At 44.9% G+C, this 26,437-nt stretch overlaps 1 protein-coding gene across 4 annotated transcripts in view; it reads left to right on the forward strand.

The window, feature by feature from the left end:
- The window catches only part of LOC148024214 (dynein regulatory complex protein 1-like), a 202,872-nt gene that overhangs the window by 98,801 nt on the left and 77,634 nt on the right, over positions 1-26,437 (forward strand). For 3 of the 4 annotated variants that reach the window (XM_087693837.1, XM_087693838.1, XM_087693839.1), the window contains 3 exons: positions 2,561-2,650; positions 3,455-3,589; positions 3,861-4,090. In XM_087693837.1, coding sequence (XP_087549963.1) covers positions 2,561-2,650; positions 3,455-3,589; positions 3,861-4,090 — 455 coding nt within the window. The remainder of the gene's footprint in view (positions 1-2,560; positions 2,651-3,454; positions 3,590-3,860; positions 4,091-26,437) is intronic. The other variant, XM_087693840.1, reaches the window with a different exon arrangement.

A 26,437-nucleotide genomic window follows, 5' to 3' on the forward strand; every position in this document is an offset into this window, starting at 1 on the left:
CATCGGTCTAAGGGAGGGCTTGGGATCATCAACCCAAAGTTCCAGAGCCTAGCCCTTTTGGACAAGCTAGTGGTCCATGGTCTCACACCAGGTGGGTGGGCAGACGTGGAAGGTCCTTCTGCAGGAGGGTCTTCAAGAGTGCAAACCAAGGCTTGGCCGTGATTGGAGGCCATCCTTGAGATGCATCTTCATGACTGCCCAGATCACGCCACCCAGATCTTCCTTCCTCCGTAGCTTACTTTGAGTGTGGCAAGGCCTTCACAAGGCCCTAGTTCAGAGGCCCCCAGAATGTCAAGAGGAGATAGACTACTAGCCAGTGGTCTAGAACCCCCAAGTCAGAGATCAAGACAGGATATAGATTGGATAGCACCCTCACATCCAGTGGGCTTGCTGGGAGGCTGGCCATGCTCGTACTATCAGGACGTGGCGGGAGGTGTGCAAGATGGTGGATCAGGAGGTGTTACACAACAGACATTAGGTTGTCACCGAGGAGCTGAGGTGAGGAGAAGGGAGATTGACTTAGCGATCCCTCAGGAGTGGCTAGACCCCCCTGATCCGAGAGTCGGTGGAGCTTGGTGAGGTGTGGTCTGCTAGATTCTCACCTACAGGTTTCCCCTTACAGGTGGCGGTAGAGTGGGTAGTGCCCCCTATGGGACTTTCTTCACTGTGTAGGATTGGGGGCATTTGGTTCTAGACAGAGGGCAGCAAGATGAGGAGATTGTTGTCCTTCGTTGGAGGAGGATTCGTGTGGTTGGACTCCAAGGGAAGACTTGGCAACTGGACCCTTATGTGCCATGGGAGGAGTTTCAGGAGTGGCGCCTTTGGATATGACAAAGGATGCCACTTGATGAGCTCGAGTGGGACCTTGGAGAGTGGCTATGGCCGGCCAATGCAGTCACAAAGAAGCCACTGAAGTTCTTGGAGTACAGATCCAGGATTGGTAGACATGTACTGATGCAAGAGGACATGGATTGGATTGGGCACCTTCGCGTAGCAGATACTGCGCGGAGCACAACATCACGGATGCCTCTGTCGGACTTTCTGGCGTCGCCTGTGGGACAGCTAGAGGCCGAGGAGGGTGTCGTATTTCCTTTGGCTTTTGACACATGGGGATCTGGTTATTGGGAGTTGGTTGGCTCAGATGCAGCAGGATGGAGGTTGTAAGTACTGCCCACAGTAGCACTTGGAAACTCCAAAGCACTACCTTTGGTCTCGTGAGGCGGCACAGCTCGTGTGGAGAGGAGCCTACCATATTCTCCGCCGTGTGGCACCCAGCCTTGGATGTATCTCGTGGGGGGATTTTTGCTGCCACATAGTCATCTAGGTCCATCGCCTTTTGTATGAGGCCGGGATGCAAGACACGATTTTTCTCATCAACGCTGGGTCTTGTGCAATGGTCGGCTTGGAGGCTTTACCCAGCCGCCAAGTATTCGAGCCCATAGCAAAGCACTCAGAGTTATGGGAGATCATAGGGAGTCTTACAGGATGGCACTTTTGGAAGGCACGCTATCAGGTGGTTTTTGGCGGGGAGCGCCTTTCAGTATATGTGACTTTGGCAGAGCTTTGGACCTCCATCATCCACTACCTCTACGGCCGTTGGGACTAGGTGTAAGGCGAGTCTCGAGCTCATCAGGAGCTCCATCTTCACTTTCTACTCACTTGGGGCGGCCATGACCTATTATTCACAATGCAAACGGGCAGCCCCAGATGGCGATACAGCCCCCCTCCATGTCTTATTGCCCCCCCTCTCCCCCCCCCCGATCACCTTGAGAGGCTTGTATACATGATGGATTTGTGATTTGCATCAGCTCCAACTGGTCTGTTGAGCATGTGCACTTTGTTGTAGTCAGCCTTCTGAGTAATATAATTAGTCACTTTTTACTCGCCAAAAAAAAAAAGAGAAGAGGAATGAGTCAACATGGAGGAGGGGATGGCAGAAAAGGGAGAGGGGAAGGTAAAGTGGGCAGGAGATGATGAATGGCAGTGAGGGGGTAGGCAGTGGATGATGAACCAGTATCAGACTATTGGTTTCTATTGCACATGTGACACAATGCAGCAAGGAAGGTGGGAGGGAAGAGGGAAAGGGAAGTGTGGATTAGGCAAGAATAGAGCAGCAGAAAGAGTCAACATGAAGGAGGAGATGGCAGCAAAGTGTGAGGAGAGTGGAGTGGGCAGGGGATGATGAATGGCAGTGAAGGGGTAGGCAGTGGGATGCAGCCACATGCTGTTGTTGTAACAGCAGCACAGCAGGGGAAGGGGAGAATAAAGGGCAGGGGATGATGAATGGCAGTGAGGGGGTTAGGCAGTGGAACGCAACCACATGCTATTGTTGTAACAGCAGTACAGAAGAGAGGGGAGAGGTGGTAAGAGCAGGCCGTCATATTTGGAAGTTCTCTTAAGTAACCACACAACCATCGCAAAAAACCAAAACTTGGACTGTTATATCCTTGATAATGAATTTGAAATTTTTTCTAAATCTAGTCAAGCAAATACACATGATGTTGAAAATAAATATACATGATTGCCTCAAAATTTGTGGAACTTCTTGAAATGCTTGCAGAGTGCAATGGTAGCATCTGAAAACTCAGTCCGAGCTGCTGCTCATGAATGGGAATCCTGTCATGCTCAAAATGACAATGAGAAGAAGCAGGTGGTCTATGATATGCTTGCTTTAAGCTTAAGATGTTCATTTCCTTTTAATTTCTTTGTCAAAAGGCTAAATGCCATATTCCTTCCAAGAACTAGCCATAGATATTAAAACAAATTTTCAACCATAGGACCATTTTAGTTGAAAGATTTTTGAGTTCTTTGGTTTTTTCTGCATTCAATGGCAGACCATATTCTATACACTAGTTCTCCTCTTTTGTAGCATTGCCCTTAGGGCATACACTAGTACAGTGAAATGGTGGCATGGTGGATCATCGTCAAAAAATTTACTCCACATGACTTGAGTAAGAGGCTTGAGTAGGAGGCTTACTTTTGGACTTCCACTTAACTGAGTTAAGAGGCTTACTTTTAGCAAAGTTGAATTTTCCCTCACGGGGAGCTTGCTTTTAGCAGAGAATGCTAAATACAAAAGGATAGTGCTTTTGTGCATGCTGCTGCACCCTTGTTGATATTGAATTAAGGTCTCCTTGATCTATAAGTGACCTGGAAATTTCAATGCAACTCTGTTATGAGGAGGTAATGCAACAAGACAGAATTGAAAACACAGACAAACTCAAGCACTTACAGATGTGTGTGGGCATACATGCATAGAGACTCTACTAGGTGATGAGATGCAGAAGAGTCCCTTGTATTATCTGTATTTTGATGTGTAGTCATCTCAAATTTTGCAGTTCAGAGTACTCTTTCTATAAGAAAAAGGAATGGATGGTTATAGTACTTTGATGAAACACTATCAACAAGTCTCTCAATTGTTTTTAATCATATCTTTGGTGGCTCCTTTGTTCAGCTGTTAGAATCTGAAATTGAAGCAGAGGAGATTACCTGTAAGGAGAAGTTGCGGCAAATATGTGGAAAATGGAAGGATTTGCTGTCATGTAAAGCTCCTCAAGAACTTTCTCAGCATGTCTCTGAGCAGTGCAAGGTCAATATGCCGAAGAACCATCTGTTGTGTAAAATATATATTAATATTTCTCAACTTTCTGCATTAATCACACCTAAATAAGATACCAGTTACAGCATCATTTTAGATTTCTAAACAAGCTTCTTGATACAAATGATCAGAATGGATCTCAAATTCATTTTGAAATAATTAAGTGGTCCATATTGTCAAGCTCAGCTTTGGCATTTTGGTGGTTAGTATTTTAACTTTTTTGCCTTTACTGTGCATAAATTTCACAGTTTTATCTTTGCAGGCATGTGATGGCCTGCTAGAATCCAAAAAACATATCATTGAGATCATTCATGCAGAACTTAAATCAGCTGATGAAGAGTATTATCGAATGTTTCGTCAGCAGGCAAAGGATGTGGATACACTTATCAATAGCATGGGTAGCCAAGTAGTGAATCTTCACAATTCTTTCATTCAGGAGTTATCGAACATCGAGGATGATTTTCTGTCACAAAGGAAGGATCTAATGATGAGGTAGGTGTTGGAGGCTCAATGAGGATGACCCTTTTTAGCAAACAATTTCATTTTGGAAATGATAAATTTTGTTTAGTGTTCATTTCTTCATAGCATAAAAAGATCAGACTTGGTCCATTTTAGTAGGAAGACAGCCTAACATCAGAATCTTTGCCTGTGTATCAAATTGAGCTGCAATTCTCAGTCACATCGCTGAATCTTCCATATGAAAGATTCATGATTGTTTATTCACAGAGTCCTTGTACTAGACTTTCTATGTCAGTGAGGGGGAGATATGATGTCTTGGACAGCAAAGGAAAAGAGAAAGCTACTGAGGATGCATCTGGTATGATGACACTTGGTAGAACGACTTCTAGCTATGAGTCTACTGATACTTTAGACAGCGAACTTGGTATTCCGACTGTCTATACGCCTGGCACAAGGCAGAGCATGTATATTCCGCCTCATGAGAGAGGGGAATTGAGTAGTGCACCAGAGCTTAGACGCTCGTAGAGGGTCAGATACCTTGTTGACAGGTTGACATATAGTGGCTACTCCGCAAAGCATTATGCTTACATGACAAAAGTGATAGAGGTCAAAGAACCAGGTAAGAAGCCATGGAGGGGGGGGTGTATCGCCATCTGGGGCTGCCTGCCTGCATCACGAAAAACAGGTCTTGGCCGCCCCAAGTGCGCATGAAATGACAACGGAGCTCTTGACGAGCCCTGGACTCGCCCTACACCTGATCCCATCGACCGCGGAGGGAGTGGATGATGGAGGTCCAGAGCTCTGCTAAGGTTGCCTGTGGTGAAAGTCTCTCTCCACCGAAAGTCTCTTGACACCGCGCCTTCCAAATATGCCAGCCAATAAAACTCCCTATTATCTCCCATACCTCCGAGTGGTCTGTTGTGGGCTCCAGTACTTGGCGGATGGTGGGTAGAGTCTCCAAATCGACCACTGCGCACGACCCTGCCTTGATAATGAATATCGTGTCCTGCATCCCGGCCTCATACAGAAGGTGACGGCCCTGGTTGATTGCCTGCCAGCAGAAAGCTCCCCATGAGATACATCCAAGACTAGGTGATATACGGTGAAGGATGAGGCATGCTCCTCTCCACACGAAGTGCGCCTCCTCACACGACTAAAGGCAATGCTTTGGGGTTTTCAAAGGTTGCTGTGTGCAACGCTTGCAACCTCCCTCCTTCTGCATCTGGGCGAGCCAACTTCCCACCGCAAGTCTCCATGTGCCACCAGCCATAAGAAGTATGACACCCTTCTCGGCCTCCAGCTATCCCATAGGCAGTGCCAGAAGGCCCATCGAAAAGGCTCCGTGATGCTGTGCTCCGCCCAGTGCCTGTTGCATGACGGTGCCCAATCCATATCCTCCTGCATCAGTACGTGTTTGCCAATCCTAGCACTGTACTCCAGGAACGTGGGTGGCTTCTAGCGACCGTAATGGCCGGCCATAGCCACTCTCCTGGATCCAACTCCAGCTCATCAAGTGGTCTGCCCTTCTAGATCCAAAGGCACCACTCTCTGAGCTCCATCCAAAAAACATAGGGGTCCAGTCATCATGCCTTCCCCTGAAGGCCCTCCAACCGAATCCTCCTCCACGAAAGGGCAGCTATCCCCTCATCTTGCTGCCCTATGTTAAGGGCTAGATGCCCCCCTCCTGAACGGTGAAGAAAGTCCCTTGCGGGGCGCCGCCCACTCTACCTGCCACCTATAAGGGGATGCCTGCTAGTGAAAACCTAGCGCCCCATACCTCCCCGGGCTCTATCGGCTCTCGTGTCGGGGGAGCAAGCCACTCCAGAGGTATTGTTGCGTCTATCTCACTTCTCCTCAACTCCACTCCTCTTTGGTAGCTTGATACTCGCTGCAACACCTCCTCATCTGCCATCCTGTACACTTCTTGTCATGTCCTGATGGTTCGAGCAGCCGGGCCGGCCTCCCAACTAGCCCGCTGGATGTGGGGGCACTTGCCAATCTGTGCCCCTTCCCGATCTTTTGCAAATCACCGGCTGCCAGTCTATCTCCTCTTGGCAGCCTCTGGGGGGCTTTGGATTAGGGCCTTACGGAGGCCCTGCCACACGTGGAGTAAGCTGCATAGGAAAGGTGATTTGGGGGGGGGGGGAGGGGGGGTGATCTAGGCTAACTTGAGAATCCATCTCAGGGATGGCCTCCACTCACCGCAAGCCTCGGTCTATACAGTCCTGAAGACCCTCCTGCAATAAGACCTTCCAAGTCTGCCCGCCCGGTGTGAGGCCACGGACAATTGGCTTGCCCAAGTGGGCCTTACTCTGATACTCTGGGTCTATGATCCCAAGCCCTCCCTCTGATGGATGCCATATGATGGTCGCCCACGCCACCCTGGCCCTGGAATCCCTGGAGCCATCTGACCCTGACCAAAGGAAGTTCCGCACTAGGCAACGAAGCTGTAGCATGCAGGATGAGGAGAAGCAGTAACACGAGGCGATGTTCCAGGCCGTCGCTAGGAGGACCTGGTTAACCACCAGGGCTCGGCCGGCTAGTGAGAGGCAAGCCGTGCTCTAGTAGGTCAATTTCCTCCTAATAGAATCAAGAACAGGAAGAAATTGCTAGGCAGGAGTGATGTCGAGTCCCACCTGGAACCCTAGGTACTGGACGATTTGCCCTTTGCTTACCCATCTAAATCCTAGGTGAATGCCCCACTCCGTGCTAGAGTTCGAGTCTGTGAGGAAACCAACCAACTTTCGCCAGTTGATTTTCGCTCCCGCTGCAAAACAGAACACGTCAAGAGCCAGTCTCACTCTCTCCAGCATCAACTCATCATCCTCTATATAGAGAGTTGTATCATCTGCATACTCTGAGTCTAACAACTCAGTCTCCTCTCACTGGAAGCCAGAGGCCACGTAATCCGCTCACTCGTGACCGGAGGAAGTGGGACATCGCCTCTGCAAAGAGTAGAAATAGGTATGGGGCCAGGGGGCAGCCCTGTCAAACCGATCTCTCCAGTCGAAACTCCTCCCCTCGCCTTCCGCCTATGAGAACCTTGCTGGTGGCCAATCTGTAAAGTGCGGAGACCCTGCAAATCCAAACCTGGGGGAAACCCAACCTCACCATGGTGCCCTCTAGGAAATCCCAATCCACCCTGTCATAAGCTTTCTCGAAATCCAAGAGTAGTACGGCTAGTCTCTGCCCACTGTGCTGAGCCCACTCTGTCGCCTCAAAGAAGGTGAATATATTGTCTAGGATGCTCCTATCCTGGACAAAGCCTGTCTGTGTGTCATGGATGATGTCTTGAAGCATGGGGCGTAGTTGCCTACCAATCATCTTTGCCAATGCCTTATAGGCCACTGACAATAAGTGATCGGTCTCCACTAGGAAAGCTCCAACCGGTCTCCCCCTTTGGTGAGAAGACTGATAAGGTTTGCCGAAAGACTCCTTGGCATCCTTCTTGAAGTGAAAATCTACTGAAAGGCCATCAGTAGGGGGTCCTTCACCATTTCCCAGTAGATAGTGAAAAAGGCCTTAGAGAGGCCATCCTCTCCCGGGCGTTTCTACCCATCCTGTGTATGGAAAGCCTCTTCTAGTTCCTTCTCTGTGAAGGGGGCTAGGAGGGAGCGGCCCATCTCTTCTGTGACGAGGGACGGGATGTGATCCCAGACCTGCTGTCTACATCTCTGTCCTCTAGCCGAGGCTGTCTCTTGCTGGAAAAGGCGCGTGTAATAGTCGATGGGAATCTCCATCACCTCGTCTAGGCTAGATCGAGTTATCCCATACTGATCCTCAATGCTGCGTATTTGCTCTCTTGCGGTGTGAGGCTGGTGCACCTGGAAGAACTCCCTGCACATCGTGTCTCCCTTCCACGCCCAGAAGGCTGCTGAGGTGCAGAAAGAGAGATCCGAATGCTTGTCCTCTAGACCAGCCATGGCTGCTCGTGCGCGCACATTTTGTGCATGGAGGGTGGGATCCCCTAGTGTCTCCTGTAATAATCTCTTCGTGGCTCCAAGGTCCCGCCGGAGTGCTCTCTCCTCCTCCCAGCTCTGCTGCCTGGCCTGTATGGCTGCCTCTTGGTAGCTTCTGCTCGACTCGGCTAGGGCCTCTGCAACCTCCTCTATAATCCGGTTCCTCCTGCCCCACTCTCTCGTCGAAATCTGCTCTATCTCCCCTCCCTCCTATAGATCGAGTCACGAATTCGACAAGATCGTGTGTCTCGAGCGGATGCTGGGGGATCCAGTGTCAGGAGAACCGGCGGGCACGGACAACGTGGTTCCTGCCAACTGCTCAATCTGGCCTCCATGAGAGCCTCCCTACTCTCCCACATAAAACCTGTCCAACTGCTCCAGCAGGACTCCACCTAGCCGCCTGTATCCCCAAGAGAAATCTAGTGACCTTTCCCTCATGTGGAAGGCAGGGTCTCTCCAGGCATCGCGTGCTCCTACTGCCAATAGAAACACCTTCGATGCCTCATGCTCCTCCCCAACCATGCCCTAGTAGCTTCTGCCTCTTCCTGCTGGTCCTCCAAAGTCTCCAGGTTGTTGAAGTCTCCTCCAATGATCCAGGAGTCCACCTCTAGGAGTCCATCCGCGATCTCCACCCAAAACCTACTGCATGCCCTAACCTCTGTAGAGGCATAAACATTGAGGACTGGCACGAGTCCCCAATATCGAGTCTGATCCATAGAACCCTCCTTGCCACTATCGTCCTGTGATCTTGTACACATGCGGTGAGATTCGGGCCAATAGAGGTGCATACGCCTCCACTCTTGTTGTGGGCACCTATGGCGTGCTCCTAGTAAGTGTGTGAGCTGCCCGGGAGTACCTTCCCTACCCACTGAGCTTGGATAGGAGTGAGCTTTTGCTCGCGTAGAAGTAAGATGTCGATCCGTCTGGCAAGGGCAGGCTACAACTCTTGCCAAACAATCAACTTCCTGGAACCACGTGCCCCACTATAGTGGAGACTATTCACATTCCAGGATGCAAGGTGTAGGCTCATGGGGAAACCTGTGACTGACCAAACAGGCATTTGTTCAGTGTTGAGGCTATTGAGGAAGAGGAAGAACTATGGGGCATACAAGTACGTTTTGCCGCCGGTCTGGACGGCGAACTCCAATCCCCCATGGTGGCCCTTGGCCGGACCATAGGGGTGATAGATGCTCTAGGTGGTACTATCAATGCATCTATCATCCAAGCTGAGAGTCGTGACTCTGTACATTGGTAGAAACGGGCCGCTTGTGCCAAGGGCCACTCGATCACATCCCGCGGAGCTCTCCATTGTGGAGGGGCTAAAAAAATAATGCTCAAGTGTGGGACCTCGACACCAGCCCACCAATTAATGTCCATCATGCAATCAGGCCATTGCTGTGCGAATAGTGCTACTCCTTCTCCCATCCACTGGGAGGTATGGTCCGCCACTTGACTCTTCAGCTCCTCCTCTATTTGTGTCGTCATTCAATCCTCTGAGTGAGGGGACTGAAGGAAACAAGCGTAGTTTGGTCCATCCAGTGATGCTAGTAGATGGACCTTGCCCCTCCTTGACTTACGAACCACGAAGATTGCCACCTCAAGAGGTAGTGGAAACTCTCCATGCTCCGCAACTCTCAAGTAGGACCATGGGCTACTGCAGAAGAACTCCTGTGGCAGCAACTGTGCCTGTCTCAAGAAAGTGTGATGGGCAGCAGGGGCAGATGAGCTGGTGGTTGTGTGGGAGGGAGAGCACTGCTGGCACGAGGAGGATGTAGACGTGTGTGGCTCATCACCACCTATGGGAGGGTGGGTCTGGGGGGGATTACCTAAAGCAGGGATCTGGGGGGCTGCTCGGTAGGGGAGGTGGTGGTGGGGAAGAGGGGGATCGAGGGATGGAGGGATGGTCGGCGGTATGTATCAGGTGTGGGGAGGGGCTGGTGGCCCTTGCAGGGGGGGGCAATGGGCCAGGGTCAGTGGGGGGGGCATGGGAAACGAAGGGGGAGGGGTGTGGGGGATGTGGGATCTCAGGTGAGGTGGTCTGTGGTGCAAGAGATGGATGTGGGGGATTGCAGTCCTGTTAGGTGGGGCAGGCAGGGGGGGATTGCGGAGTGCTCTGTTGAGGGGGCGTCGCTTACCCTCTTGCTCCCTACTAACGAGGCTGGGTCTGAGGAGCTGTCTGCGGTCCTTCCTGCCGCCTCCCTCTTTGTCGTCTCTGGACCCATGTGAAGCCGTCAACATCCACCTATGGGTCTATCAACGGAGCCGCCTTGGCCCCGAAACGCGTACAATCTGCCACTTGATGCCCAAAGTCGTGGCAGCGCAGGCACTGCCCTGGTTGCCCAGTCACAATGACCTACTGCCTAAAGGAGTGACCTCCAGCCTCAATCTCTAGGAAGGGTGACTGGGTGTCTGAGAAATGCAGCTAGAGCACATGTCTCTAGTGGCTGCTACATTTGCATGCAGCTTGAAAGCTTGTGGTGTAGTTGGAGGTTTAGAATAAGGTCAAGGAATGCACACTGTCTTAATGAAAAGGGATTTGGAAACATCTCTGCCAAATTGTTTGATAAATATGTACTGCAAATGTGGTTCACTTATGGAGGCACAGTGCGTGTATGATAAACTTCTGCCAAAGATGTCATATCATGGACCATGATGATCAATGGCTGTGGCCAATGGTGGCATGGCTTTACAATGTTTCGAGATTGCTGCATGCAGCCATGCAAGCCTCATTTCCAAGGGCCAAGAGTACTTGCCACTGATAAAAAAGACAACAACATTGAACCACCATTATATCACTATACTTGTATGGTTGACCTATTTGCACGATCGGGGCATGTTTTGGGGGCAGAGAAGTTTATTGAATCCTTAGAGGGTCTTTCAAACAAAGAATTGATCTTGACAGCCCTGCTTAGTGCTTGTAGAATTCATGGTGAAGTGGAGATGGGATTGCGTTGTTTCCAACGACAAGTACAAAAAAATCAGGAAGGTGCTTCTGCATACTTTCTGATGGTAGATATTTATGCAAATGCTGGCCAGTGGGGTGATGCGAGGTGAATACAAAAGATGATGAATCATAAAGAGACAAAAGATTCTGTAGGGTATCATATATCCATGTACAAAACTCTCTCTCTCTCTCTCTCTCTCTCTCTCTCTCTCTCTCTCTCTCTCTCTCATGGTAGTTGAGGCACTGCACCCATGGTAGTTGAGGCATTATTCCAAGCAATTACTTTAATCCAGAGGATATGGCAGCTCCCTAAGGACTGATATCCTAGACTAGCGTTGGAGTCTTCAAGACAGCTTGCAGCAGAGGGAGATAGACAGTGTTGGTATGCACATATGAGCACATGGCTGAATTTACATGGCATACTACCACCGTTTGATTACAGCCTCAACCGCCCTACTTTGAGCCTCTAGTCATGCAGAGTTGAATAGTGTGATCGCAGGACATCACTAAAGTGGAGACAAAAAGGACTTGGTCCCAGTCCCCCTTTCCCATTAGGCACGAAAATGGCACCATACCAATGTCACTTCTTGCAGCTTTCTCATGACAGTTTCATAATGAGGCCTAGATACATGGATGCTCAACTTTCCCATAGACTCCGAGTTGCTATTAGTCAAATCTGCACCTCATCGCATCAGCTGATGATTGAGACAGGTCGATGGAGCCATATTGCAGCCAATGAGAGGATGTGCTAGCTTTGTGGATGGGAGTCAAAGACAGAGGAGCACTACATTTGTAGATGTACTATATATTATGATATCCAAGGCCGCTATCATTGCCTCTTTAAGGAGGGATTTGGACCACTAAGACGGGTGATGGACTATGAGGACCAAAGATGTTTGGGCATTTTCTTGTTGGAACTCCAACGACGTAGAGCATTATTGTTACGGGATAGGAGGCGACCCCAACATCATCCAGTCCTCTAGAGAGCAGTTATAGACTACTTCAGCGTAGTTGAACCACCAACCGCGACCACCCCAAACACTACATCTCCTATTGATAGGCGTTGCCGAGATACAACATTAGGAGGCATTACAGTTGACAGAGCTACAACACTACGCAGAGCACGATGCCCTAGAGTACCTGCTTGGTGACATAGGCATGCCCACATGCGCCACTTTCGCATCACGATTGCTTGTTACAGAGGCAAATTGGCGCAGTGACTCAGTTGGAGGTAGCTTGCAAAGTCTTGGTGGATTCCATAGACTGAGGGGGAGATACCCTTCACTCTTGATCTTTTTAAACTTAGTTTTTTCCATCTTTTCCAATTTTTCAATTTCCATACCGCTCATTCCAATATACCATGTAAACTTACACATAAATTGTATCTCTTCTTATCTGATAAGAGATGATGATACCAGTTGTATTGGTTATGGTCTCATAGGCCACTCTGGCCTTTTAGAGACATTAATAGATCTTTCTTTCCTCTCTCTCTCTCTCTCTCTCTCTCTCTCTCCACACACCCCAACAACTTAGACATGCACCACGAAATAGAGACAACTTCGACAGAGATGCACAAATAGAGAGTATACATAGGTAGAGAATGCTTGTTCAGAGTAAGGGCAAGTGATTGCAAGTTGCTCAAATGAGCGAAGGAACTTTCTATTTATAGGAGCTGAAGGGAATATAATCATGTAAGTGAGTGGGAAGCAAATCATTTTACATAGTGAGCATCTTTTAGTGGAAGGTTGTGTCAACATGTGCAAATCTTACAAAAAGAAAAAGGAAGCGCACTCAGTAGTGGCTATAGGACTTGGAGGAGGTTGACAGGAATGTAGATCGGCCAAAATATTCTCCTTGCCCGCACATGCTCAAAAGTAATGTCCAGAGCATCAAAGAAAAGGGACCATCGGAGAAGTCTTTCATTTCCTATTTTATAAGGTGCCTTTTTGGTTAGGTAGCCTTTGAGATGTTGTAAGTTAGTGCACACTGTAAAGTGCACAAATTCCAAAAAGATTTTGAATGCTTTTATGGCCTTAATGATAGTGAGGATTTCGCTTTGGTAGGAAGGGTAATTTTGTTGAGTTTGATTGAAGATGCCTGAGGCATATCGGTATATTTGCAATTGCTTTTTAGTAGTAGTTTGTAGTTCCTCGCACAAGAGTGCTCCCCAACCTTTGTCAAAGGCATCTATTAAAAGTACTAATGGTTGCCCCGTGGGAAGATGTAACAGGAGAAGATGTTGGATTAAAGTCTTAATTTGTTGTAGGGCCATGGTGTGAATAGGCTGCCAATTGAATTGTTGTTTGCGAAGCAGAGGATACAAATCTTTGATGTAAAGTGCTAAATTGGGCATCGAAGAGTTTATCCATTTTACACACCCTAAGGGTTGTTGGAGTTGCTTTTGAGAATTTAATTTTGTGGGAAACTCTAAGATTTTTGTAAGTATATGGTCTTGTAAGTCAATCATACCATGATGAATTTTAAGACTAAGAAATTCCACCTCCCTAGTAAAAAGGATTGACTTGGTAGGTGAAAGAACCATGCTAACTTGTTCAACAGCCTCAACAAACTAATAAAGATGTTTAATGTGCTCTATAATGGTTTCTGAAAATACCAAAATGTCATCAATATAAACCAGACAAAAAGAAAACTTGGATAAAACCATGTCGGTCCATTCTTGAAAGTATGTTGGGGCCCTTTTGATGCCAAACAGTAGCATTGTCCATTGATAGTGCCCATGAGGTACACAGAATGCTGATTTGTATCTGTCTTTAGGTTTAACTAAAAGTTGCCAGAATCCTGATTTCAGATCAAATTTACTAAAAAATTTGGCCTTTTTAATCCTCTTGATCAAGATATCTTTGAGGAGGATTGGATGTCCATGTCCAATCAAGTATTTGTCCAGAGGCTTGTAGTTTATGACAAGTTTTTTCTTTCCTCTTTTCTGCTCTGAATGTTTATTGACATCAAATGCTTGGCATGACCAAGGAGATATTGTAGGCTCTATTAATCCTTTATCTAGAGTTTAAATCTCATGTTTGCACAATTCCAGATCATCCTCTCATATGCCTTTGTGGACGGCTTTGGTTGGGATTGCATTTTCCTATAGTGGCAGTGTATCCAAGCAACTAGTCCTATAGTGGTAGAGCTATCCAACAATAAAAGGGTAATTTTAATTCATATCACATAAGATTATCTTTATTTGGGTCAAATGAAGGTTCCTATTGAAGTGCAACTAATGAAGCAAATGAGAAATGATTTACTTTTGGGAATTGAAATCTTGCAACATTTAGTTCCTTATACGTTCTGGCAAGACCATTTTACGGTCTCTTATGTAGGTATTCTTTGACTGAAATGCCTACACAATAAAAGATTCTTGACACAAAGAACTGGCTCAAACAAGAAATGAATAAGCATGCAAAAAATATTGACAAAATCAAGGCAATTATTCAGCAGTACATACATGAGGATCCCCTCATGTTTAAAGAAAAGAGAACCCAATATGCTATTGGGTGCTCAAAAGGGGCTATTGTTAAGCTAGATCCAATATCAATGAGTGCATCTAAATACATGTTCAACTTCCGTGCTGTCATGAGGGCATGTATTTTTGAAACCTCACTCAACATGTGGATTAATTTTTAATCACATGATTTAGTAAGAGTAAATTTACGAGCCCGGGACCCAAGAAAATCGCGGGATGTCATAGGAAAAAGTTGCTAAAAGTTATGTTGCACAGGTACTTTGTGGTATCTGGTCAATTGTTGGCCTAGGTCATTCATTTGGCCATAAGTATCAGTTAGTGACACTAAAGACGTGGCATTTAATGGTACCTAACGCCAATCTAATGGTCAAAGATGGCACAAAGAGACTCGGGAGTGGAAGATGCCAAGCCAATTTAATTATTGGCCAGTCATATTATTTTTTTGGGAACCGAAATAATTATTAGATTAATTTTCTGTAATTAAAGGTTGAAAATTAGTATTTAATGATGGATAATGTTGGAAAAACCATTTGGGAAGGCTGCAGCTTGGCAAACTTGCCCATGGAGGCTGGTAAAATGTTGAAGAAGAGGAAAAACGAGATCATTCTTGGCCAGCCTATTTTCAACCATTGCAGCCAGTCACGAGTGAGTTTTGAGGAGACGATTGTAAATTCGGACCCTCTATAGTTGGGCGATTGTATCCAAGTACAAGATGACGGCTGATTTGGATGTTTCAGATGTAGGCGACATCATTTAATGCTGTTGTGGCAGGGCAGCAGCTGCATTTGACTGATTTTCAGTCATTCTTCGCGACAAAACGCTGAATTTTCTCTCTCTATAGCTTTCACTCTCATCTCCTAGCCATTCCACAGCCTTGCTCCGATGATCTCAGCATTTGGACCATTGGAGATTGAGAAATTGCAAATTTCTTTGCTGTAAATCCTAATTTACAGCGAAAATTAGGGTTTAGCAGCAGCCTCGGGAAGCGTGCTAGAAATTGGAAGCTCCAAGACGTGGATTTTCAAGGCTCGAGGTGAATTTCAACTAAATTCAGGTGGAGGACTAGCCAACCATTGAATTTGGGGCATTTCCATCGTCTATGAAGTGGGTGAAGACCAATTAAGTGCCTGAATGAAGGGGCAAACCAGATTGAAAACTTGCCGGTCACTTTGGACAGCAACGGGAGTTTGGATTGCGAAGGGGATCGAGAGAATCCCATTGTAAATCAACTTCTTCTTCAATAAAGCTAAAGAAATACCGAAAGGGGTGTCAATTTTGGGGCCAATCGGGTGTGCACTGTCCAAGATCATTAGGTAAATTTGTATTTTCAGATTTGCATTTATTGTTTGCTACTATAATTAAGTTATAATCATGGATTTACCACCCATCCACCACGGAAAAAAGGTTGGTTTCATGGCTCCATTGCCAGGATTCCATCCAATCCTTTGAATTGGTGGGCCCGTGGTACTTAATTGCAACTTGGGATTATTGCATTATTGCTGAAATTGTTCAGAGCAGTGAATTACAGCAAGTATGTCTTCACATGGTGATACAGGATCAAGTGGAGAGGATACATCACTCCTTGGTCAATCACGTGGTGAAGCGGGAAATGCAATGACTGATGTTGGGCATGGTTTTCAGCATGGACAACATGCTGAAAATATGGGAAATGACCCAAATGTTGGCACTTCAATGCATAAAGAGGCTAATGACTAGCAAGGGGCTGAAGAATTTGATGATAGCTTCAAGGATTGAATGCATACAGCAGTAAATCTTTTTACTGAATTGGCAAAGGATCCCCAGTTACTCGATTCTTGAATGCCCTAAAGAAAGACAACAAAGGCAAAGAGAAGAAGGCACCTTCTACAACTTCCGGATAGCCACAAGAACCGAAGGAAATGCCTAAGCCTTCTTTAGAAGAGCCCAAAATGCCTGGTGAGCACAAACAATTGGTATCCGTGGGGCAGCAAGTGCAAATGCATGGCCAACTTGGATTAGTATAATAAGAAGTTTTGGGATGCACTGCTATCAGTTACTTCTTATCGCACACTACCCCTCCATGAGCAAGTGGAGAAGTATATTTGTGGTTTGCCAAAGGGTATTCGGGATTTTTGCATTAAGTCCATTGTTTCCACCATGTCTTAGCTTATAGAAACTGCTACTATAGCCAACACATTGCTGCGTGGAAAGGATGCAGGATTCCACGATGATGATGCCAAGTCACATGTCAAAGAGGCAAAGGCTAAGAAAAAGGGTAAATCTGAAAATAAAGCTGAAAATCAGGCAGATCTGAAAATAGGGCTAGAAAGAGGAATAGGTCGCAGAGAAAGAGTGGGAAAAGTGATGCATGACGTAAGGAGCTGATGGCTGCAAATAAATGCTATATTTGTGAACAGGAAGGGCATATGGCACACAACTGTCCTAATAAACAGCAAGCTGAAAAGGATGATATATATATTGGTTTAGCGCTTAATGTAGTGGCAGATCAGCCTAATCAAAATAGTAGTGAACTTTGCAGGACATGGGGAAAAATCAGAGATCAGCATGCATTGATTTTCTTGATCTAGGGGCACAGTCAAATTTCATCTCTTGATATGGCAGTCCGTTTAGGCATCAAAGAGAATGAGATGGGGTCCATGGGTGAGATTGGTATGGCATGCAAGGGACATGCAGAGCTAGTCACTCCTATCATTGGAAAGCTTCGTTTGCACATTCAAAGTTATGTGGACTACGAATAGTTCTATATTGCTCCATTAGAAGGTTGTGATGTCTTGCTTGGTATGCCTTGATGTTATCGTGTGCATGCAGTGATTGATACTCATGATAAGATTGTGACTCTCTTCCATAGAGGCAAAGTTCACATACTTTGGATGTAAAATTGAAAGGGGAATCTGCCCTTGTTGTATCTGATTTTGCTATTTCCAAAGTAATGAAAAATCATCTTTCAACTTACTTAGTTTTCACTAAGGACAAAAGTGATAATGGAAATGTCTATGATCAGCTTTGCAATGGCGAGAGGCATGATCATTTTGTACTTCGAGAGGGTTGTGTCACAAAGCAGTTGAGGACCAAGGTGATGACTGAGAGTCATTCTCCTCCTTATGTGGGTCATAGGGGTATTGATGCCACAGTTAAGGTAGTTGAGCACTTCTTTTATTGGCTAGCATTGAGGCATGATGTTGAGCAATTTATTGCAGCCCTTGCCTATTCCCGATAGGCCTTGGCAGAGCATTGCTATGGATTTTATCTTTGAGCTTCCACGCCCACCTATAGGGAATGATGGGATATGGACTATCATATGCAGGTTCCATAAGCAGGCCCACTTCATTCCAGTGAGAAAAAAGATAAAGGCTGATCATATGGCACGGCTTTTTATGTAGCATGTATTTAAGTATCATGGTATGCCAGAGTCGATCATTAGTGATCGTGACCCACGGATTACAAGTTTGTTTTGGAAAGGATTGTTTGAGAACATGGGCACAACGTTAAAATTCTCTTCATCCTTCCATCCACAAATTGATGATCAGTCTGAGGAGGCAAATTGCACAATGTTAGATCTTTTGAAGTGCTATGTATCAGACCACAAAGCACGGTGGGAATAGTATTTGCCGTTGGTTGAGTTTGCATACAACAACACAGTGCATTGTTCCACTGGTAAGGCTCCTTTTGAGGTAGTAGAGGATGGTAAGAAAGTACCTAGTACCCCCTATTTTGCACACAAAAGATAAGATCTTTGAGGCTGATCGCTATATGGAAAGCATGGATGCAACTTATCAGAAGGTTAAGTATGCGCTTCAAAGATCACAAGATAAGCAAAAGAGAGCAGCTGATCGTCATAGGCGTGCTCTGCACTTTGTAGAGGGCGATTATGTATTGCTGCAATTTGAAAACGCACAGCTGAAAAAGATGAAGGGCAAAGAGTGATTGTATCCAAAGCTGTCTATGAGATACTATGGGCCATTTCAAGTGTTGGAGAGAATCAGTGATGCCATAGGCTGAAATTGCCTCCACACTGGCGAATACACAATGCCTTTCATGTGAGCTTGCTTAGACCTTTTCATGGAGATGTGCCAGAGAATGTATTTGCTAAAATTCAGCCAAAGGTTGAAGAGCTCGATGAAATACTGCTACCAAAGCAGATTTTGGCACACAAAGAGAGGAAAATCATGGGTAAGGGTTCCAGAAGGTACTTGGTGAAGTTTCAAAATTATTCACCAATGGATGCCAAATGGATAGAGGAGGATGACTTGGCAGACCATCCTTAATTGTTGCAACTTTACCTTGATGCTTTTCAATTAGAGCCGACTTTAGTTCGGGCTTAATCAGGTTCAGCAGAACAGAGGTCCAAAGCATTACCTAATGCTTGTGAGGGAGCTAGCACCTCCGCTCCTCAATAATGGACAGCTCTAGAAGTAGTGGATCTCGAATGTATTTAGCATACATTCAGGGTACTGTAGCTGAACAGTATATTTGCCAAGAGATCACTATTCAGTGTACTAGTCACTATGTTTGGCTTTGAAATTGTACATTTGCATCCATTATGCTCGATGTGTAATCAATTATGCTTGGTATGGCATTGGTTATGCTTGGTGTAGCATCAATTAATGATCATCAGGGGCTGATTATCGAATGTTGGTTTTCAATGTATGATCATTAATATTCTGTTGGTTTTGTGGACAGCAACATGTCTTATGATGCCATTGATGTTTCAATCATGGTTTAAACTTGATTTTCACTATTCTATGAGTTTTGCCAAATGAGTTGAGCTCATGAGAAATGGACATGTCACATGCTAATCTGATAGTGTTTTTGAGATTCTTTGTGTCATGTTACGTTATGTTGGCTCGTAATTTTCAGCATATGTTGGGCATATGGAATGGTTAAACAACAGTGCACAATGTTGTGTTGACTATGATGCCCTATGGAAATTCCAGTGTAGTACTTTGCTTTTGATGCATTTGGCAAAGCAATCGAGGACAATTGCAAGGATTTCAAGGGGGAGGGTTGTCATGAGGACATGTATTTTTGAAACCTCACTTAACATGTGGATTAATTTTCAATCACATGATTAAGTAAATGTTGCTTATGTGAGGTGCAACTAGGGATTAGAGTAAATTTACGAGCCTGAGACCCGAGAAAATCACGGGATGTCAAAGGCAAAAGTTGCTATAAGTTGTGTTGCATAGGTACTTGGTGGTATATGGTGTCAATTGTTGGCGTAGGTCATTCATTTTGGCCATAAGTGTCAGTTTGGTTGGTGATACTAGAGATGTGGCATTTAATGGTACCTAACCTTTGTCTCTGAAGTAACCATAAAGAAGTATTCTGTAGGACAGTTATCTCACTATTTTGTGTTTAGAAATCACTTTGCAATACATCATCTTTGGCTTGTACAAATTTCATTATATTTATAACCTTCATATATTAAATCCTCAATCACTACTTTTGCATCTTATGCATCTACATTCAAAATGCTGAATCTACCCAACTCTTCTTTGAGTATTGCTGTAAATAACTGAGTTTTCAGCTAATACATCAACATTTGCATCCTTAACCACCACTTTTGTAGTATCTACCATATTGAAAACAATAACCTTTTCATCCCACTTTCTCATACTTTGACAAGGATAATAGTGGGTGCATCATGTGATGAATTGCAACAGGCTTGTTGCCTGGAGCATAAAATTGTGGATACATAGATTGAAGACATAATCAAATAAATTTATGAAAATGAAGATGATCCTAATAGTATGGATAATAACATCAAGCCTTTTAGTAGCATGACAACCCTTATTAACCTCCCAATCTGCTTCTTATTGAATTGAAGGATGGAAGAATTTGCTATGAAATATGAAAAAATTTTATGCTTCTCTTGGTAGGGATAATGATGCCGCTTGAATGTATTACCACCATGAGTAGCAATTTAATGTACTTATTTAGCCACCAAAGATACATAAAGTTTGAACTTTCTCATACTTCAAAGGCTTCAGTATCTCCCAAATGAAATCGAGCTCATTATACCCAAAGTGGCCATATGCATCAGTGCTTCTCATAGCTCTTGTTAAGGATATAGAAGATGAGTGTATAGGTGAAAGCTGTTAAGGTAACGCCGATCTAATGGTCAAAGATGACACAAAGAGACTTGGGAGTGGAAGATGCCTAGCCAATTTAGTTATTAGCTAATCTTTTTTTTTTGTTGGGCACTGAAATAATTATTAGATTAATTTTTGTAATTAAAGGTTGAAACTTAATATTTAATTATGGATAATGTTGGAAAGTCCATTTGGGAAGGCTGCCACTTGGCAAAGTTGCCCGTAGAGGCTGGTAAAAGATTGAAGAAGAGGAAAAACGAGATCATTCTTGCTATAGCAAATGTGGGAGAGCTATGAGCAGCCATGGCCAGCCTATTTTCTGCCATTGTAGCGAGCCACGAGTGAGTTTTAAGGAGGCGATTGTAGATTCGGACCCGCTACAGCTGGGCGATTGCATCTAGGTACAAGGTGATAGCTGATTTGGATGTTTCAGCTATAGGCGACAGCACTTAATCCTGTTGTGGCAGGGCAGCAGCTGCATTTGACCTATTTTCAATCATTCTTCGCGACAAAACTCTGAATTTTCTCTCTACAGCTCTATCTCTCATCTCCCAGCCATTTCACAGCCTTGCTCTAAAGATCTCAGCATTTGGACCCTTGGAGGCTAAGAAATTGCAAATTTCTCTGCTGTAAACCCTAATTTGCAGCAGAAATTAAGCCTTGGGAAGCATGCCAGAAATTGGAAGCTCCAAGACTTGGATTTTTAGGGCTAAAGGTGAATTTCAACTAAATTCAAGTGAATGACTAGCGAGCCATTGAATTTGGGGCATTTCCATCGTCTATAAAGTGGGTGAAGGCCAATTAAGTACCCGAATCAAGGGGCAAATCAAATTGAAGGCTTGCTAGTCACTTTGGACAGCAAGGGGAGTTTGGATTGCGAAGGGGATCGGGAGAATCTCATTCTAAATCAACTTCTTCTTCAATAAAGCTAAAGAAATACCGAAACGGGCATCAATTTAGGGGCCAATCAGGTGTGCATTATCCAAGATCGGTAGGTATTTCAGATTTGCATTTATTGTTTGTTGTTGTAATTAAGTTGTAATAAGGAATTTACTACCCATTGAAAGATGGCTCCGGAAAGACAGAGAGAAAAACCATGGAAACTACTGAGCACGAGTGATTCTTCTCCTCCCAACCACGCCTAGATCAGTGCTGGCACCTCTCACTCGGATTCCTTTGCCAGCCGTCCACTTCTCTGGAGTCCTACTATTCTTGGACTCTCTTACTCTCTAGGCTCCCCTTAACCCCGTTCGGGCACCCAAGAGCCCGGACGGTCATTCTCGTGCATGTTCCCCTAGATTTACCTTAATGTCACATTAAATGTCACTTTTAATGTCACATCCCATATTTATGACCTTAACGTGACATTAAATATCACTTTTAATGTCACATTAATGTCACATTTCCTTCCCCTTAAGAATCGGTTTCGTCCTCGAAAACGATACTTGGAAGGTCTAACTGTAAATCGGGAAACCTTTTCTTTAAAGTACTTACTCGCTCCCATGTTGAGCTTTCTTCTGAACAATCTTTCCACTTAACCAAATATTCCTGATAAATAGTATTCCTTGTTCGTCGATTACGAACATTTAATATTTTTTCTGGTTCATGTGGATTAGATTGGTCATAGAATAGCTCCTCAATAGCATCATTTAAGATTAGATTATCCAAATCACCCAGCTTCTTCCTTAATTTACTTATATGAAAAACTGGATGTATTTTTGGTTAACCTATTCACAATCACCCACACAGAGTCGTGCCCCCTCTATGTTCTAGGTAAAGCAACAATAAAGTCCATGGAGATACTCTCCCATTTTCCCGAAGGAATTTCTAATGGATGGAGAAGTCCTCCCATTTTTAATCTTTCAGCTTTATTAACCTGGCATTTATTACATTTGACCACATAGTCAAGGATGTCCTTATTCATTCCAGGCCAATAGAACTGCCTTTTAATAAGACTATAAGTCTTATTAACTCCTGGATGTCCCGCACTGGGGGTATCATGACACTCAAAGAGTATCTGGCGCCTTATTTCTGTATCTTTCGGGACACATACCCTACCCTTGTAGAGTAAATAACCATTATCAATGGTAAAATTCTTCCACTTGAATCCAGTTTGAGCAACCCCTGATGCTCCATTTCCTTGTTGAACATCCTCAGATATTCCTTCCTCAGTAGAAGCACTTTCATTTGGATCCCCATTTTTTATTGCTTCCCATATGTTGGAGTATGCCGGATCAACCTGGCATTTCCCTTTTAAAGATTCAAGCAAATTGGAAGTGAACTGAGTAAAACTCAATTCATTAATGATGGGCATTCTGCTGAGTGCATCAGCTACTATATTATACTTTCCTTTTCTATATCTTATCTCATAGTCGAACTCTTGGAGAAGTTCGGCCCATCTGGCTTTACGCCCGTGTAAATCTGGTTGATCATTAAGCCACTTAATGCTTTCATGATCCGATAAAATCAAAAGTTTGGCACCATACAAATAGTGCCTCCATTTCTTCATTGCATGTACTATTGCATACAGCTCCCTCTCATAAACAGAATAGTTCTGTTTTGCACGATCTAATTTCTTGCTTTCAAAAGCAACTGGTCGACCTTCTTGTAATAAGACCGCGCCTATTGCCTTATCACTGGCATCAGCTTCAACCACAAATGGTTTGTTGGGATCCACTATTAATAGTACTGGAGCTGTAGCAATAGCTACCTTAAGTTTTTGAAAACTTTCATTTTGGTCTGTTCCCCAATTAAAACTTTTCCCTTTCGCTTTTAGTTGGTCTGTCATTGGAACAGCTATTTTGGCATAATCTCGAATGAATCTACGATAAAATCCAGATAAACCTAGGAAGATCTGCAGCTCTTCCAGGTTCCTTGGAGGTGGCCATTCAATAATTGCCCTTACTTTTTCTGGATCCATGTTGATTCCCTCTTTCGAGATAATATGCCCCAAATATTTGACCTCTTGTGCAAAGAATTCACATTTAGTTTTCTTTGCATAAAGGGAATGCGTTCTTAACAATTGGAATACTAATTGTAAGTGTTCCAAATGTTCTTCTCTTGATTTACTAAAGATCAAGATATCATCCAAAAAGACTACTACAAAATGTCCTAGATAGGGCCGTAAAACACTATTCATCAGCTTCATAAATGTAGCTGGTGCATGTCAGATGGGAGAGGATCGAGGTGCAGCTGAAGTGCAGTAGACAGTGTGAGAGTGAGAGACAGAGTTGAGCACGATACCCAATGCAATAGTACTGAATAGAGTGTTAGCTGAAAGTACAAATGATAACCCTTATACCTTAGGGTTATAAGGGGCTGTTCACACCCGAACACAGTAAGTGCCCGTAAGTGTGCACCACAAGCACATACAAAATAGTACACATAATCTGGGGGAAAAAACCTCTCCTACCGAGAGTAAAAAGTGCCCCAGTGTCCTAGTGATCACCCGCACACTCCCATATGAGCGTAGGCGTAAGTAAGGCGTGTGAGATACCCAACAAACCCCCCTGGAGTGAAGAGTGATCAAGTGTACAAGGATCATCCGCCACCAAAGGGCGTCAAATTCAAAGCATCGCGAAATGCTTCAAATTTGTCTCGTGGAAGAGCTTTGGTGAAGATGTCTGCCACATTGCTGGTGGTAGGACAGTAGACAAGGCTGATATCACCTGCATGTAGCCTCTCTCTGACAAAGTGGTAGTGAATCTCTATGTGTTTCGTGCGAGCATGAAACACAGGGTTCCGTGCCACTGCAATGGCACTCTGACTGTCAGTATATAAAGGAGTAGGCTCCGTAACAGATACATCCAAATCAGCAAGTAAGCGTCTAAGCCATACGCACTCAACTGCAGTAGTGAAGGCTGCCTTGTACTCAGCTTCACATGACGACGTGGCAACAGTGGATTGTTTCTTGCTAAGCCAAGAAATGCATGACGAGCCAAGAAAGAAACAATTGCCACTAGTGGAGTGACGAGTATCAAAATCACCAGCCCAATCAGAGTCACTGTAAGCATGTAACTGCAGTGGTCCCCCCTTGGCATAAAGCAATCCAAGAGCTCTAGTACCCTGCAAGTAACGAAACACACGCTTCACAGCTTGCCAATGCGACATACGAGGCTGATGCATGTACCTGCTCAAAACTGAAACGGCAAACTGTATGTCTGGCCGAGTGTGGCATAGATAGATGAGACATCCCACTGCTGGAGCATAAGTATGGATATCAAACAAATCACTGTCATCATGTAATGACAGTTTGAGCCCAGGTTCCATGGGTGTACAAACTGGCTTGCAATCCTGTAAGCCAAACTTCTCAAGAAGTTGCCCAATGTACCTTGACTGACATAATCCAATGCCTCTAGCATCATGTACAAACTGGATGCCCAAGTAATAGTGCAAAATACCCAAGTCAGACATGTCAAAAGTTTGCTGTAAATTATTTTTGAATGCTGAAATCTGATCAGCATGTGTTCCAGTGAGCAAAAGGTCATCTACATATAGACACAAAATCAGCATGGATCCCCCCTCTTTATGTACATAAAGGGTAGACTCAGATGGGCTGTTTACAAACCCCTGACTAAGCAAGAAAGCATCTATCTTTGCGTACCAAGCTCGTGGAGCTTGTTTCAAACCATATAGAGCTTTTTTCAGCTTGCATACTAAAGTTTCTGAGCCTTCAACTGCAAAACCAATGGGCTGCTGTACATACACTTCTTCCTGAAGTTCCCCATGTAAGAATGCAGTCTTTATATCCAGCTGATGCACTTTCCAACCAAAATGTGCAGCCAAGGCAATCATAGACCGAATGGTCGTCATACGGGAGGTAGGAGCAAAGGTCTCCTCATAGTCAATGCCCTTTTTCTGTGCGTAGCCTTTAGCTACCAGCCGTGCCTTGTACTTATCTATGGATCCATCTGCGTTCCTTTTCAATTTGTAGACCCATTTCGTACCAATGGCACGCTTGCCAACTGGCAAAGACACCAAATCCCAAGTATGATTCTTATGAATAGAATCCAATTCAGCTTGCATGGCTGCCATCCAATGCACACTATGTCGTGCATCCTCAAAACATTCAGGCTCCTCATTATCATGAGTACATGCTGCCATAACAAACTCCATGGAATGTGCTGAATCATGCAGTCGAGTTTGCCTTCGAGTACGACCAGCCAAGGGTGTTTCCAAATGACTATCTCTCATAGTCTGCGTGTACCATCTAGGCACCTGTCTTGCTTCCTGACTGTGTACAAGTTCCTGCTGAATTTCAGTTTCAGCAATGTGCTGATTTACTGCATGTTCCATAGGAGCAGCTGGCTGAACATTAGGTTCATTTGCTGAAGTACCAGCTGAATCACCAAATGTGATGGGCAGCAGCCCTTCAAAGACATCACGGGCAGCCTGATATGTATCAAAACCAGCCAAGGATAATTCTGATTTTTCATCAAATACAACATCCCTGCTGACAAAAACCTTCTTGGTCACGGGATCATAGAGTCTGTAGCCTTTGCTTTCGCTGCTATATCCCATAAAGATGCATTTTACAGCCTTGTTGTCCAACTTCTTTCGAAGTACCTGTGGAATATGGGCATATGCAAGACACCCAAAAGTACGGAAGTGGCCAACAGAAGGTTTGCGGCTGTGCCAAGCCTCAAAAGGTGTGACGGTTTTCAAGGCCTTGGTAGGGCATCTGTTCAAAATGTGGCAAGCGCACATGACGGCTTCCATCCAAAAACTATGAGGCAAACTCTTTGCCTTCAGCATACATCTGGCCATCTCCATGAGTGACCGATTTTTCCTCTCTGCTACCCCATTCTGCTGTGGAGTATATGCAGTAGTGTACTGATGGATAATGCCCTTCTGCTGCAAATAAGAATTCAGCATAGAGGACATGTATTCCCCCCCTCGGTCCGA

The sequence above is a fragment of the Lygodium microphyllum genome, chromosome 15 (assembly GCF_053477565.2).
Source record: "Lygodium microphyllum isolate KBCC chromosome 15, Lygodium_microphyllum_v1.1.10, whole genome shotgun sequence".
In the NCBI taxonomy this organism is placed as follows: Eukaryota; Viridiplantae; Streptophyta; class Polypodiopsida; order Schizaeales; family Lygodiaceae; genus Lygodium; species Lygodium microphyllum.